General features: G+C 36.9%; 1 protein-coding gene across 1 annotated transcript; it reads left to right on the top strand.

Moving 5' to 3' along the window:
• Window positions 1-4308: 4308 nt before the first annotated feature.
• Window positions 4309-10693, top strand: LOC107573362 (piggyBac transposable element-derived protein 4-like). Its single transcript, XM_016259802.1, has 3 exons — window positions 4309-4367; window positions 4850-5021; window positions 10383-10693. The coding sequence occupies exons 2-3, from the start codon at window positions 4850-4852 to the stop codon at window positions 10691-10693; spliced, it is 483 nt and encodes a 160-aa protein (XP_016115288.1). The 5' UTR covers window positions 4309-4367.
• Window positions 10694-17161: the final 6468 nt, after the last annotated feature.

Here is a 17161-nt window from a genome sequence, read left to right as displayed (position 1 = left end):
CAGACCAAAAGTGAAAATCAACCCATATTTTTACGCTGCTGTAAATGTGAACCGGTGGATCAAGAATTGAATGCATTATAAAAATCTAAACATTTAAGACATTAAGAAATATTTATGTTATTATAATTGATTGATAATATTGTTTAAATGAATATAATAATTGATACCTTTGACTCATCCCTTTTCCTAAAAATTGTTTAAAGACTGAAATGTGACATTTATCATTTTATAAAAGAGCATTTTGAGAGAGAGAGAGATCCGCTGTCCAACAGAGTTTAGCCAGAGATTGTCTTACTATACGGAGATATGAGGGCCTGTATTGCTTACTATTGGAGACTAGTGTAACGGTCAACTTGGATCACGTGTGCCTAAATAACCAATCACATTACAGCCTTGACGTCACTGAATTTCAGTCAGAGTTGTGCGACACTCAATCGCTGTTTATGGATACCATAGGAATGAATGAGAATTGCCGTAAGCTGAATCCCACCTGTCGCTAAAAGTCAGTGACTTCTCTTATAAAACGGCATTTTTTTCGGTGTAAACTCTAAAAAGAGTTCAATCCAAACGTTTTGTTGAAGATTAGCCGATAGGCTGTCGATTCATTAAATGATAAGCTGTTTCCTCAAAAAAGCTGTTTATACAGTGTAGTGAAGCCTCTCCTCCATTGACATCCATAAAAAAAAAAACTGGCTTCTGGTCTCCTTTCCCACGTACTGCCAAAGCAGAAGCGCTAAAGCTTTTTGGCTAAAGGTTGCAGGCTTGCCTTCTAGTGGCTTTGGTTTAGTTCCAACCCAAATTAAACACACCTGAACCAGCTCATCAAGGTCTAACTAGGCATACTAGAAACGTCAAGACAAAATGTTGAACGGAGAGATACAGAGCATGGCAGGTTAGGGAGTTTTGGGTTGTATAAAATAAAAATAAAAGAAACGTACAAAAACATGGTAAAGAAGTACACAGCACAAGAAGCGATTGGGGTGACTTTTGATGAGATTTGGGAGGAGGCTGAGCGAGATTCTTTCGCATTTGGTTTGTGCATGTGTGTAATGTGTGCTTGCATGTGTATGAAAAAAAAATTCCTGAATGAAAACTATGCAACCAATGTCACAAAAAGACTTGTGTATATAGTAGCATAGTTACATTTTCAAGGTTGAACTGTTAGATTCTTTCAATTATGATTTATCTTTTTTCTAAATAAAAATCTGAAAATGTATTCCTTTTTTTTGATTTTGTCTGTTTAATCCTATTTACAAACTTGCCACATACATTAATGGTCAGTAACTGTAATTTATTGAATTTTTCAATCATTTAATTTAATTCATTTGTTTTCTGAAAGAAAAAAAAGACACATTGCACTTGAAGATAGCACATTCTGTTAGATTTTTTACAGTCAATAAATAAATAAAAAGTGAAAATTTCCTATTTTAGCTTCAGGTTCTAAAAGGGATAAGTTAATGCAAAATAAAGATGCTTGAATGCTATGTGATTGGGAAACCGATTGATGTAATGAGTTTAAACAAATACTTGACTTGATTGTGATGAACAGGATGTAATAAGCGAAATGTGTGAAAAGTAAATTCATCAACTTAATGAAACCAAAAGCAGAGATAAGACTGGTGAAGACTACAGTGAAGAAGGAGAAGAGTGCAGGGGGAAAAAAACAACAAATAGTGTAGGAGAAGGCAGAAGGACAACCGGCAATTGGAAATGAGTCACAGAAATTGATATTGAAATGGAATTGCTGATAGTTTTGGACAAGTGATCAAGCAAGTCTGTCTCTGGCTCAGCGCCAGCGACGGTGCAAAGATGATTTGAATTGAGCAGTTCATAATTCCAAACATAACTGAAAAGTGCTGATTGGTTGGTATGCAAAAAAAAAAGATAAAAGAAACACTGTGTTAATGTATAACACCAATAAATATATGTGATACATAATATTTAATCTCACTATCAGTATCTCAATTTACTCTCGCTATAATTTTTGCTCTTTATCAACATTTTATTTATAAAAAAGTTTGATTGTGTTCAGAATAGCTGTGGATTCTATCAACTTTCTTTTGTTATTTAATTTTATAAAATGTATAATTATGTTCATGTTTATTCTGTTCATGCCCCTTTCACACAATAATCCTGGTAAATCACTGTAAAATTACCACAATGACTCTTCCAGTAAACACACAAATAAATGTGTTGTTCACACAAGCAATAGCATTCAGATTTTTTACTGGTGTGACTGCATTCACACATTCATAAATTCTTATGACAGTCATTTGAAAACACTGAACCATTTTTGAACCATCATGCGATTCACTATCTTTCCAGTTTGACAAGATTGTTTTTCACCTTTGAGTGACAGGCATAAGGGGAATGATGACGCAGAATGTGATTTTGCTCTTAATAACATGAGACACATAATACAGCGATGCAATAACTGCAGAGCCACAGTGCTGATGAACGGAACAGAAGGCAGGGTCTTGAGCACAAGATGTGCCGCAAAGGTCAGACGTCCATCTAGTGCATGCTTACAGAAGCAGAGCTGACCTCATTCGTGCTCATACCTTAATCCTGTTCTTTGTTCACACCCATCATACCGAAAATTGAATGGCAATGTTACAACTTCTCATACTGGAAAATTGCCAGAACTGATTCACAGGTATTTTTTAAAAGGCCTGTTGGCACATGATCTCTTAATGTGAATGTACCGGTGATTTGCCAGCAAAGACTGTATGTGTGAAAGGTACTATTTAAACCATTTGGCTGTCATTTAGTCTTTCACGTGTGTTTTAAAAAAACTATGACAATGCCAGAAAAAACTCTCTTAAAGGTGACCTATTATGTCTCTTTTTACAAGATGTAAAATAAGTCTCTGATGTCCCCAGAGTGTGTATGTTAAGTTTTAGCTTAAAATTCCCCACAGATCATTTTTTATATTTTGTTGAAAATGCCACTTTTAGGGTATGAGCTAAAACGCGCCATTTTTGTGTTTGTCCCTTTAAATGCAAATGAGATGGTGCTCCCGCCTCCCAGTTCGGCGTAAAATGATTAGCACAAACATATAGGACTTTCCCGGTTTTTTTTGCTAAGTTATGTTAGCAAACATGGTTTTGTTACTGTGTGGAGACGTGCTAATATCGCATTTGGTCTCATTCTGTAACGTGTATCTTGTCAGTGTCTGCGCTTGCTTGGCCATTTGTTGTGGAGAAAATAATGAAAGTGTGTCCAGCTGAATTAATTTAGTATTTTGTTAGAAGGGTATAAAAAAGCTTAGTTTACCGTGGCAGCGGTCGCATGACGGACTCCTCGTGTGAAGACCGAAGAGTGTAAAGACCATCGACTCTACCGTGCGACTCCACCGGGCAGAGACATCGGCAAAGGATAAGTATCACTTTTTATTTCTCCTCTTTCCTATTACTTGTTTCACTTCTGTTTCGGTTTTTATAACCATTTCTTTCTATGTGTAAGTAAGTTGTTGTTTTTTAGCATGTAAGTTTGGCAGTGTTATTTTTTAGGATTACTGATAAGCTACTGTCATATGATTTGTATTATATGTATTTGTTATTTATTTTAATTTTAGTTACATTGTTTGAATTTATTAAGTCTTTTATTAAGTTTTATTTAATTTATTTATTTTAATACTTCAACAAACTAAATGTAAATGAAATAATATTTATATTGAATTTATAAATATGTATGTATAGATATGTATGTGTGTGTGTGTGGCTGTACATACACATATGTAGTTGTTTTTTTGGTGTTTGGCTTAGTGTTATGTTAGAATCATTATTATACTCTTATACCTTTTGTTCTTTCATATTTTGAATAGTTTTTAGCTTTATTTATTTTTAGTTTTTCATTTAAATGTAAAGTTTTGAAATTTTGTCGTATGCAGTTGTCGTTTTTTATTTAATCTCTTTGTTTTTAAAATGTGTATAGGTAGTATTTATAAAGTTTTAGCTGTTAGTTTTGGATCTGTTTTTAGTTGTTTTAATACTACAATTGATTGCTTCTCTTGTCCTCATTTGTAAGTCGTTTTGGATAAAAGCATCTGATAAATGACTAAATAAAAATAATAAAATAAAATATTCTGCTTTATATGAGTTCATGCACTCTTTTTAACACATTTGTTTGTTGCTTTTTCCATTTTAATCTATATCTGGTATAAATGGTCTCTGCACACAAACATTACTATTTTGCCTTTTTAAATCTAATACTCTTTCACTAGTAATTCTTAATATATTATATTTTTTATTGCACTTTTGTCATTTCAGACAGCAGTGTGTGAACGGGACTTTTATTTTGATTTCACGATGTGACGTCACAAAGCTGCGCCGCGCTCCTGCGTCTGAGATTCGGCTGAAGAAAAGGTTTGTGTTTTAAGCAGCTAAAATGTTTCATTCAATGCAACCTGTTCAGGCAATTTTGTCGTTTTTACAAACTATGTCAAATGAAATTGAACATTGGCAAACTTAATCTAACATTAATTATAAAACGTGCGTCTCATTTCACTCCCTGTATCGTGAATCAGTGTATCATAAACATGAGTTCGGCCACTGTAGAGCAGTGCTGAGTCGAAGATCCGAATTGAATCAAATGATTCAGTGATTCACCGCGCTCTGACGTCACACGCCGATCAAAACAGTGTAACCTACAAATCATTAAATACCAAGTATATTAATCATTTCAACGCCTAAATGGTGTTTATGTATAAGTTGTGTTCTTTTATTCATTTGTACTGCTAGTGTACAAATGGCATATTTAAGTCCACCTACTGAACTAGGGATTTAGTTTGGATTTATTTTGCTTTCTGTTAATTATTCTCACCTTACTAAAGCTTACTATTTTAAAGATGGCGTTCATTAAAGAGGAGAGGGAAGACATGCAGATCGAAGAAACTTTCAAAGTGAAACAAGAAGATACCGAGGAACAAATAGAGATGGTGTTTATTAAAGAGGAGAGTGAAGACACAAGTATTGAAGAAGCATTCAGAGTCAAACATGAAGATACTGAGGAACAAACAGGTTGGTTTTCGTTCTCAAAGCTGAACTCACTCATTCGATTCTTATTAAAATGTGCAGCTCTACAGAAATGAATGATATTTTTGAAGAATATGAGAGTGTTGTGATTAAAGCTGTTTTATTTGACACGGAGCTGGTCGAGATGACATGAGAAGATCCAACTTTCAAGACACACAAAATTAGAAAAAAAATAATAAAGTAGACTGGAACATTAAACCCCAAATCTAAAACACTTATGAGCAAAATATTGTCATGCTAACATCAAGGCTCCAGACTAACTTTTTTTATTAGGAGCACTGTACTCCCTTTCTGAAAATTTTAGGGGAACAAGCAAAAAATTTAGGAGCACATCTTAAAGGTGCAGTAGGAGATCTTGGAAAATGCTCACTTTAGCCTGATAGCACTGAAAGCGAACGTCCCACCCTCCCTGCAATCGCCGTCCAAAGCCACGCCCCCTGAACGCATTTACACTCACAGACCAGAGACAACATTACTACAATAGGCTACATAAGCGGTTCCCAATTCCAGCCCATGTAAACTTCAACGTATTTCCCCCGCTCAGTGAGGAGGGAGCAATGAACACTGTGTAGGGCTCATATCGATCGGAACACAGTTCATGCACGTAGCTCACTTCTAACGAGCTGGTTATCTGAATCGGGTGTGTTAACTAAGCGAGACATTCAAAATATGCAGAGCGGGGGGCGCTGGGCTACATCATGCGTCATTCACCGGTGAGAAAACTTTACAAGTACTACAATACCAGGAAGGAAGATGGGGTTGTTGATGTTTGCCTGCCATCCTCGCTCTGTCTGCACAGCGTGCGTGAACGCGCTGATGACGTGTCCTGTCTGCGTGAACCGGGTGCGCAGAGGTATGCTAAACATACGTTGACGGGCAGGTAGGAAAGCTTATTAAAACGCTCGGACCGAGCGTTTTGATTGGATGAACATTTCTTGGTCCTACGCCTTCCGCAGAATATATAAATACAGATACATACATTTAGACCACTTAACTTAATGATTGCTATCGGGATGTGAAGAGACTTTCAACCAGCATAACAAAAAAAATTTCTGAAGACAATAACCTATTGCACCTTTAAATCGAAGTGCAAGGTAATTATTGTAGGGATGCACACTTAAGGCTGATTTATACTTCTGCGTCGGACCTACACCGTAGTTTACGCATAGACGCACACCCATATGCCGTAGCCTGACGTGCACCTCTCCAAAAATCTAACAGCGCGTCAATTCTACGCAGACCGCAAGCTCTGTGATTGGTCTGCAAGAACCCCTCCCTCCATATGTACTTGAGTTTTGTGTGTTTATGTGCACTTTAATATATTTTAATGGTACACCTTCTTATATAAAATAAAACAAAGCAAAGAACAAGTGTCTTATCATTTATTATACTACATAGCATTATACATGGTGGATGGCTAATTTCGCTGGTACCTGTGATCAGTGACAATAAAGGGCTTATTGATTGATTGACATCAGTAGTTGTCAGCAACAAACAATGTTGATCTGCCGTGGTACAAGTCCTTGTGCAGATTGAAAGAATGCCATCATCTCCTGTTCCGTTGTTGTCTCTTTTTTGTAGTTTTAAATAATGATTGAATGATTTTATATTTATTTTTCTGCCGTCACGGCTATAATGCTTCTCCGACGAGCCGCTTCTTCTTCGGCTTTTGCCGTGGTACTGCGGGTTACACCAGCAACATGCCCGTGGACACTGCAGACTTGCGGTTTGCATGTGTACTGCACGTTGACGCGGACACCGACGCAGAAGTATAAATGAAAACTGAAGCATAGCCTACGGCGTAAAGGCTACAGCGTAGATCCGACGCAGAAGTATAAATCAGCCTTTAGTTTTGGCCGATAGCCAAAGCCAATATCAATATATTTTTACTTTTGTTTCGAAACAACAGTCTTCTGTGCAGTGATTATAAACAAATTGTTGATCATAAAACCAGATAAAGAACTAAATAATGTGCTCAGTCACACACTCATAGACATCATACCACACACAGAACCAAAGTGACTTTTCTTTTGCAGTTTTTAATAACCAAGTGGCACTGATATATCTGCCAGATAAAATAATAAACACAAAATAGCTGTATCTCAGCCAGTTGATCATGCATTTAATCAACTCATATCATCATATCTAGGGCCGCGTGAAACCCGATTTACTTTTTCCCAAATTCTGTTTTTTTATTATTATTTTTTTTAATATTTTGTTTTACAAAATTCAGTTTTTCTGCTTTAATTTTTCTGGACCCCTTTTTAATGGTTAAAGTAAATACTTTCAATTAAATAGAAAAGCTTTCCTAATTAATTAAAATCATGAAACTTACACTAAATTAGAGTAAATTTTTAGGGCCCATTCTTAGGGTACATTTTATAATATAACAATAGCCCTATGACAGGTTTTTTTTTTAAACAAAAATTAGCCGTGGTTTTATTTCGGGCTGCACGATAAATCGCATGCGATATTTAATGTGCATCTTGTCAGTAAAGCCAGTTCTATAATCAGCGGTAAATCTCCATCACGTGCATGCTTTCAGATGGAGCAGCATTTACTACACAGAGCCATTGTTCACTGACAAGCTGCACAAAACCACAATCATATACGTGAGTACTAATTTGACTGTCGTTTAAACAGAAGTTTTGTATCCGACTAGTCTAAAAGCAAGAACCCCAAAAGATGTAAGAAAAAAAAAAACTTTGTGCATGCGTGTATATAGTTGCCTACATTTGAAATACTTAATCTATGAATCACACATGAATTCCGCTAAAAATAGGTCACAATTATGCCTTACGCTTGCTTCGCGTTATCATAATTAATTTTAGGCGCTTGTTAAAAAGTGAATGACGTGATTGACATTAGCTGGCTTTGGCTAGTCTCTAAGCTAACGCCTACGTGCCTGTATTGAATATGATTACACATTGCTCCAGTAGAGTTATTGTAAGCCAATTTGACATTACACAGTTTACACAAAACTTTTCCGTTTCCTTCTAATTCAAAATAATCCCACACCATACTCGTCTTTCGCGTGGTCACTTTTCAGCTCGCCACAACTGACACGAAGAAAACTCATGCGAGGTCTGAGGTAAAAATGTAGTTTACGCCCAGATACACTTTTAAAAATAATGTATTATTTTTTCAAATGTTTTATTTTAACTTATTTAAAATGTTTTAAATGTAACAATGGTAATTGGAATGATAATGTTTTTTTTTTCTTTTTCTGTCGTGTAATCGACTATTGTTTTCAGTGTCGACTAGCTCCTGCTGTACCCGCACATCCCTATATGTGACGCATGCAATTTATCGTGCAGCCCTAGTTTTATTGTAGTAAAACCATGTTTTTTGGCGTCTAAAATAACCATAACTTATATTTCATGCACTTAACACTAATTATTTACAATGCACATTAAAGTTTTGTGTTCAAGTCCACAACCATATTGTCCTATACTTAGGGTGCTTTCACACCTGGCTCATTTGGAACATTTGTTTCAGAACCTGGTGTTTTCTCTCCCTTGTTTCGTTTCGTTTAGGCTTATAGAAACACAACAATCATGCTCAGATCTTCAACAAAACAATCACTCTCAGATCCGACCCATGAACCAAGCATTATCATAATTCATAATGGCAAATGTGTTATATAACGAGCTGCCGTGTCTGATTATATGAGTTGAACACATTAGTTCTCGCTAATTAAAAACCATAGAGCACTTCACCCTAAAATGTTGTGTGATTGCTCTTCTCTGTGCAGTGCAAGAATACTGACAAAGCCTTGATTCCCGCACTATACAGACCGGGAAATAGCGGGAGCTAAACTGCTCAAAAATTTAAGGGAACACTTAATCATCACAGTATAACATCAAGTCAGTTAAGTTTAAGTGATATCAATCTGGAAGCATAATAATCAGTTTCACCTGCTTTGGTGCAAATGAAAGTGACAAAAGGTGCACTGAAGAGGCAACAGCAAGACAACCCCCAAAAAGGGAATGATTTTGCAGGTGGTGGCCATAGACTATTGTCCTCTCCTTATTCTCCCTGACTGATTTGTCTTTAGTTTTGTGTTTTGTTAGTGTCCTTGTTACTGTCTGTAGCATGAGGCAGTACTTGCAACCCAATCAGGTTGCACAGCGTTTCTCTCCTGTGGCTTACTTTTGACCAATCACGTTTCTCTCCTGTGGCTTACTTTTGACCAATCGCCGGCCGCTATTATTGTCATCTTTGCAATAGGTAAGGCTATGGTTTACTTCATTATTGAATATAGGTCATTATTTGTTCATATACAGTGTGTATTTTTAGAAAATGAAATGTGCCAATGTAGCTAGCTAGCATTTATAGCACATGTTTTCTTCAGTACCTGTGAACCTGTAACTTTTCCCATGGTAAATGCAGAAAAAAACATTGGCCATCCGGTAATTAAGCTATATTGCTGTCACCAATGATGTGTGTATTGTGTGCAAAGCCATGGTTTCTGGGCCCTATGACTAAACATAATAATTAAACAAAAATGACTTATATTTGGTAATAATACTAGTGATCTCATCCGAGCCCCCCCCAATATAATCATAGTAATTATTAATAATTGTCCACAATTACTGCTTTGCAGTAATTTGGCATTTTACTATCAAATGCAACAGCTATCCCATATTGTTTTTGTTAATGTTCACTCAGAGACCTGTGCCAGTTCGTCTCCATCAGCGGAAACATCGAAAACACCAGATCTTCCACATCATCAGCCACCAGCTGAGCTTCCAGGTCACTGGAAAGATCATCTTCCACCTTTCCAGCATGAATGGATCAGGAACACACTATTTAAGGCCAACCCGAGAACCGGCAAGCCAGAACTAGTGTCCCAGATGAAGCTTTGGTGGTATCCTCCTCAGCCCCCTTTAATTCACATTTAATGCCGCCCGCCTCTCCCGACCTCTTCTTCTGTCGGCCCCTTTTCTTATGGATGCCACTGAAGATGTGGTTATTTCCTCTTGTCTGTGTAAGCACAAACTAACAGCGGCAGGACTTTACAGTACCGTACGCAAGGTCTTGGACATTGGCGGGTGGTATGACCTTGCCTGGCAGTTGATCAGTAATGTCCTTGGGAGGGTTGCACAGACCTCCACGTGCTAGACAATGGTTACTTACATTAATGATGAATTTCATGCAAGTTGGATCAGCCTGTAACTTCAGTTTTTTACATTGATTTTTGGTTTGATTTAAGAATCCAGCTCTGTGTGGTTAATTTTGGTTTCCATAGATTGTTAAGAACAAAATTATGACAACAAAGTCTGAAAATATCCTTAGACTCTACATTCTTTGTAACTCCCCACAAATGTAATTTACTATCAACAGGACAGGTCATAACTTCCCTGGAGTTCAGGAGAAACCTGATGAGAGGGCATTATGGTACAACCCAGTGTCTACCAAAAGGGGTCCGTCCTGCTTTGGACAATTCTCTGCGGTTAACAGCGAGGCATTTCCCCGCTAAAGTCCCACAGACAACCGCCCAGGGCAGCAGGACAAGGCGGCACTGCAGGGTCTGCCTCTCCAGCTCTCGGAAGACAAAGGAGAGGCGTCTCACAAAGTACATGTGTGTGCCATGCAACACTCCGTTGTGTGTTACTCCATGTTTCGAGGAGTACCACACTCTAAAAAATTACTGAAAAAAAATCTCTGTCAGTTCTAATAATGCATATAAGTAATTATAATAATTCTCAATGTTTTACTGGTTTCAGGGAAGTTTGTTTTTAATCAATCATTCCTGGTAATATTAGTGTTGATATTGCTTTACTATACATGTAAATAATTTGTCATTTCTTAAATGTTACAGTTATGTTTTTTTGAATATCAGTTTTTGTACAGTTTTCTGTTCCCTGTGTTAAAGTAGTCGACATTAAATGAACATGGTCACCATTTCATGCATTGTGCGTTTCTCTTTCCAATATTAGAAATACAATTGAATTATAAAGAAATTACTTGTATTATGCTTCATGCTACTTTCAACAACAACCCAACCCGAACTTTAGTGTTGAAGATACAAAACAAAAAACAAACCTCAAACTGCACACACACAAAAAATATATATATTATTTGATGTCTTTAGCAATGTGTCAATCATATTTGCCAAAATAGTACAAAAGCACACCAATATTATGTTCAATACAACAAACCCCCACAGCAAAAATGGCTGTCCACTGCTCTGGGTGTGTGTTCACGTGTTTAAGCAAAAAAAGAAAAACACCTTCCCCGGGTGGGGGACATTCTCTGGACCCCCTACACATTTTTAAGTACTATGGTAACAGTTTGGGAAATTTAGAAGATAGAGTCAGAGTCCCTTACATGTGCAAGTCAGACTATTTAAGAGAGACAGAAAAATAATCTATAATTGTTTGTGGATGTTAGTATTCAAAATATTATCAGCAGTTGCATTAGTAGTGTGGAGCTATAGGCCATTCAAAGTGTCATAATATTTTGTCTTTCTGAGTCTAGGGTTGGGCAGAGACAACATAAAAAGTGAAATGTGTCACAAAGAGTCTGAGATATTAGCCCCTTCTCTCTCCACCTCAGCACATCACAAGACCACAGCAGTAGGGATTTAAAGAACAATATGTATATTTAAAAGGAAGCAATTAACTTCAGGAGGGGATCAACATAAACAAAAAGAGCAATCTGTCTAGACCCTGCTACTATTCTATGGTGAATAAAGAATTAACTGAAAAATTGAGTGTTTACTATTGTCTTCTTGCATTATCAACACACTATTTTCCTGCTTAATTCTGTAAAGCTACTTTGACACTATCTGTATTGTATAAAGTGCTATAGTAATAAAGGTGACTTGACTTGAATAAAGGCTGTTCTATAAATGTAAACACAAAAGTGATTATCAAAAGGTGTCAATACAACACACAAATTCAAAACTGTGGAAAACCACATAACTGCATCCATTGAGAACTAGAATGTGTAGAGGTTTTTGATTCAATAATAAATATATTTGATTTGTCCGAATTTAATAAAATGACTAGCCATCCAGTCTTTGACATTATTAATACACTCTTAACTTGGAGAGTTGTTCATTTTCTTCATGTTATGTCGGTAATATAGAACTGAGTATCTGTGGAATAACATTGAAATCTAATGATAATGTCTCAGGAGAAGCATATACAAGGGAAAAAGCAGAGGACCTAATACTGAACCCTGTGGCACTCCGTAATTGTCTTTGATAAAATCTCTTAAAGAAAGCTAAGAATGAACAATATTGATAAGAGGTTATGAGAGTTACTTAATGTGTTAAAGATCTAGCCCACATGATATTGGTTTTGATGTATGTTGCTTTGTGCTATTAAACTGGTGTTATTTGCCTTTTTTCACATTAGACCTAATGGCGCCAAAAGAGGAGGGGTCAAGAACTGAAAGAAATAGAAGAAAAACATCATGACTTCATGACTGGAGAAAAATAATTTAGCTACTCAGTGGGTAAAGTCTTTGGCACAAAAAAACGTCTCAAAAGACAGCAACTAAAATCATTTCACCTGCCAATAGTTTTGATCAAAACAGAAATCTTAAAGTCCACATGGGAATTCACACCAGAGAGAGAGCCCTTTCAGCCAATAGCGTGGAAGACATTTCTTTCAAAAAGCAAGTCTTAAAAGCCACATGATACTTGATCAATTCTATAATTTTCATTTTAGGGGGCTCAGCCCCCACTGAGGTTATAATAATAATAAAAAAAATAGTGTTATTTGCCTTTTTTCACATTAGACCTAATGGCGCCAAAAGAGGAGGGGTCAAGAACTGAAAGAAATAGAAGAAAAACATCATGACTTCATGACTGGAGAAAAATAATTTAGCTACTCAGTGGGTAAAGACTTTGGCACAAAAAACGTCTCAAAAGACAGCAACTAAAATCATTTCACCTGCCAATAGTTTTGATCAAAACAGAAATCTTAAAGTCCACATGGGAATTCACACCAGAGAGAGAGCCCTTTCAGCCAATAGCGTGGAAGACATTTCTTTCAAAAAGCAAGTCTTAAAAGCCACATGATACTTGATCAATTCTATAATTTTCATTTTAGGGGGCTCAGCCCCCACTGAGGTTATAATAATAATAAAAAAAATGTATTTAATAAAAAATGACTAATAAAGTAGGGTGGTATACTAAGCTTATTGCAGTATTCCACTGTATTGCATAGATGGGTATAACATTTGAGTAATGAAAAAGCCAAATACAAGTCTTCCTGATCACACAGACATACATACACCCACCTGTTTACTGTACAAACACAACATTTTACTGTTTGCATTTCTAGTACAAACCTCTTTCTTTAGGCTATACTATGGTATGGCGAAACTTTAGGTTTCTCTTTCTATGCTCAAGTACTGTCTGTCACTGTCTTTAATCATTTCTGCGCATGACTGTATGGTAGTTAATGCCACATGCACTGTAATATGTTTTATACTGAAGTAAGTAGTAAAAGTACTGAAGTAAACAAAGTAAAATTTTCGATTGAAAATAGCAACATGATCGTTTTTTAAAGTATGCGTTCATATGTGTTAAGGGCTACATTTTCGCTGGAGGAAACAGCTGTGGTGTGATGAGGAGTGAACGGAGTGAAAACTTTACCGTAGATGGGAAACCAATTGCTCCCCCCATCACATTTTGTAAACTGTATTATGGCAAAGAACTGCACAGATAAACACACCTTGTCCTCTGTTTCTCGCTCTGCGCCGCTGCGGTCTGCAGATTGAAGATTGTGCTGAAACACGGGGAGGTGTCGCCGTTTTCGGATTAAGTTTAAAGAGGACTGAGATGATCACGAATTCGTGTACAGTTTATGGAGCTAATTGCAAATTTTTTAGGGGGGGCTGAGTAGAAATTTAGGGGGGGCTAAGCCCTCCTAAAAATGGCCTAGCGACGCCCATGGAGAGGAGCCTTTTGTGTGCCTTCACTGTGGAAAGCCTTGCAAACACAAAGCAACCTATGAGAATCACATGAGAGTTCACACTGGAGAGAAGCCTTTCACCTGCCAACATTGTGGAAAGTTTTGCACGAAAGCCTTGCAAACACAAAGCAACCTATGTGAATCACATGAGAGTTCACACTGGAGAGAAGCCTTTCACCTGCCAACATTGTGGAAAGTTTTGCACTTAAAGGTGACCTTGAAGTTCACATGAGGCTTCACACTGGAGAGAAGCCTTTCATGTGCCCTCAGTGTGAGATGTTCACATATCCAAGAAACCTGAAACGTCATTTGCAAATTCATCCTGAAAAGAAATTACAAAGTTCTGAGTGTGGCAAGAGGCTTACAAAAAAAGAGAAAGGTGATTTAATTGTGATCAGTGTAATTAAAAATGTATTTTGCCATCACACTTGCAAATACATTTGAGAATGTATCTTACCTATTCTTGTTATTGTTGTGGACTTTTAAATGGCTTTAAAATAGCACCAGAAAATATGTATCTGTGTAAAATCATAGCCATTGAATGTGGCTCAATTTTTTTTATTTTATTGCTCATTGTCACCCATACAATTTAATAGCATTTAACCCTTAAATGCATGAATGTTTCGCCAATCATTATTACATATTCGGGTCTTTAGTGACCCGGACCTATATATACAGCACGGATGGATCTTTAACTGCTGCAATAGCAAAAAACTCTTGATATTTTAAGAACAATTACAGAAGAATAAAATAAAGCATATTTCGTTACCTTTTGAAACTTAAAAGCGTTCAATTTGAGCAGATGATTTTACCATCGCTGTCGTCGTCAGAGCGCACTTCCACAGTACATTCAGCATCTGCCTCACATTCACGATCTCAACCATATTCTCAAAACTATCGTTTTCAATGACTTCATATTCAATATTTTGATCATTGGCAGCTTATTCACCACATCCAGCATCAAATGACAGTGACATTTATATTTCATTGCGTATAGTAATTGCTCTGTAGTAAAGCCATTCAAACCAGTTCAATTTTTGCTGATGATATTCGTTTGTTTTATGCCTGCGTTAATTATGAGTGAAACATCACGTCATCATTGTGTATCAAACAGTGCCACCTTGAGGAAAAAAGATGCATTGCACATATTGAGTCATCAGATATGTAAATATAGTTGCGCAGGAAAAAATACTTGCGCATTTACATACCTCGGGTCTCTAGCGACCCTATACACTTTTTACAAAAAATTAATCAGAAAAACAGACATTCTTTTATATTTTACTATTTTTTTGTTATATTGTTTATAATTAATAGATTGAGGAATACTATGAAAGTTGATGTCTAACTTAAAAAATTGAAGGAGAGAGAGAGGGTAGAGAATGATGTCCCGGGTCACTAAAGACCCGAGGTATGCATTTAAGGGTTAATCTATACAGCAACACTGGAAAAGACAGTGAGGTAATCGTCCAGCTCAGTTCAGTTCTCATATAATAGTGTCAAATGCAGTCAGATCAATAATAAAGTTGAATCAATAATAAAGTTGAATAGTAGATATTCCAAACTAAGCAAGCCAAAGGCAACCCAAACTCCATCAGGTGACAGAATGGAGAAAAAACCTTGGGAGAAACCAGGCTCAGTCGTGGGCCAGTTCTCCTCTGGCCAGCACAAGAACACTGATTTCTGATGCAGCCTGAATCATAATCATACAGATTGTGGATTGATAGCATTCCAAATATTTCAGCTAGTTCCTTCTGCTTGAAGATCAGATTGATGTTACCGCTTTTCCACCGGGGCTGGTTCCAGAGCTGAAACCCAATTGGGAACTTGTCTGTGCTTTTCCATCCCATAAAATCCACCCCCGATACCTTGCTGTTCTCAGGGTTTCCGCAGGTCCAAAGTCTTAAATTTAGTTGAATCAAATTTAAGGCCATAAAAAGTCTTAAATGCCTTAAATGGTACAATGAAAGTTTAAATATAATTTCAAGAGGTCTTAAATGTTGTGATGGAAAATCAAGAATAATTTTGCTGGATTAAACTATAAAATGCTATGATTCCATTGATTAAAAAAAAGAGTGCTGCTTAAAAGTCAAAAAGCTGCGCGGGTGTTTTTGAATGTATCTGAAGGGAACCGACTGTCTGCAGAAAAGTTTTGATGGCATTTTCATCTCATCTTACCTGTAATGCCTGATAAAGTAGTGTTTATGAGTGCAGTGCTGCTTTGTGTTCAGCTGTTACCTGTAACCTCTTTATTTCTGCTGTTCCAAAAAGCGTCACCTTCTGGCAGAGAACGAATTGCATTTTCAATAAGCCCATCCACTGTTTTTACAGTTTTTTTCAATTGCTAACAAGCATTGTTCAATACTAAAGCCACATTTTCAAAACCCTTCACACATTCAGCGAAAAAGAAGTCTGTGCAGACCAAACTGTGAATCATTTTTCATTGCTTTCAGATAAAATGCATTCAGTGAACACATTTTTTCAAAGTTCACATACTCTTGTCATTCATACTACACTACCTGCAAAACACTATATATTAGCACATTTTTCAAATGCTAACGCACTGCATTCAAAATAGTTAAAAACAGAATGATGGAAAATTCCATGCATTTCTGCAGCAATTATTTTAAAATATAGAAAATTTTAGCAGAAAATTTAATAATTCTAATCTAATTGCAATTTCAGCTGAAAGCCTACCCAGGTGTTCTGCTTTAGTCTCATTACCATGATTTAGTAAAAGCTTGGAACTGATTTTGGAAATATGGATGAAAGAAGACAGGTTGGTGGGGAAAGAAGAGTGGCTCAGGGAGGGAGAGTGCGTGGAGGACAAAGGAAAGAAAGACCAAGAGCGGTCATCTCTGATGCAATAAGGGCCACAATTATTGACCATGTTGTAAACTATGGTCTCTCTCTCTCGTCTAATGCCGAGTTCACACTGCACGATTTTCAAAGACGTCGCATCACTGTTGGTTTCACACTGCGAGACTATCTGAGGTACCATTCAGTTGTTGCTGTGTTCACACTGCACGATGGAACGAGACAGAAGGTTACACACTGCATGACTTTACAATAGGGAGAATCTCCGATAACTCTGTCTAGTGCAGGGTTGCCAGGTTTTCGCTACAAAACCCGCCCAATTACTACTCAAAACTAGCCTGAAAATAGCCCAATTGCTTTCCATTCCCTCAGATCGCG

The sequence above is a fragment of the Sinocyclocheilus grahami genome, unplaced genomic scaffold, assembly GCF_001515645.1.
Source record: "Sinocyclocheilus grahami isolate Dianchi unplaced genomic scaffold, SAMN03320097.WGS_v1.1 scaffold1923.1, whole genome shotgun sequence".
NCBI lineage: Eukaryota > Metazoa > Chordata > Actinopteri > Cypriniformes > Cyprinidae > Sinocyclocheilus > Sinocyclocheilus grahami.
The sequence above is the reverse complement of the archived record's forward strand: the minus strand, read 5'-3'. Positions and strand labels throughout refer to the sequence as shown.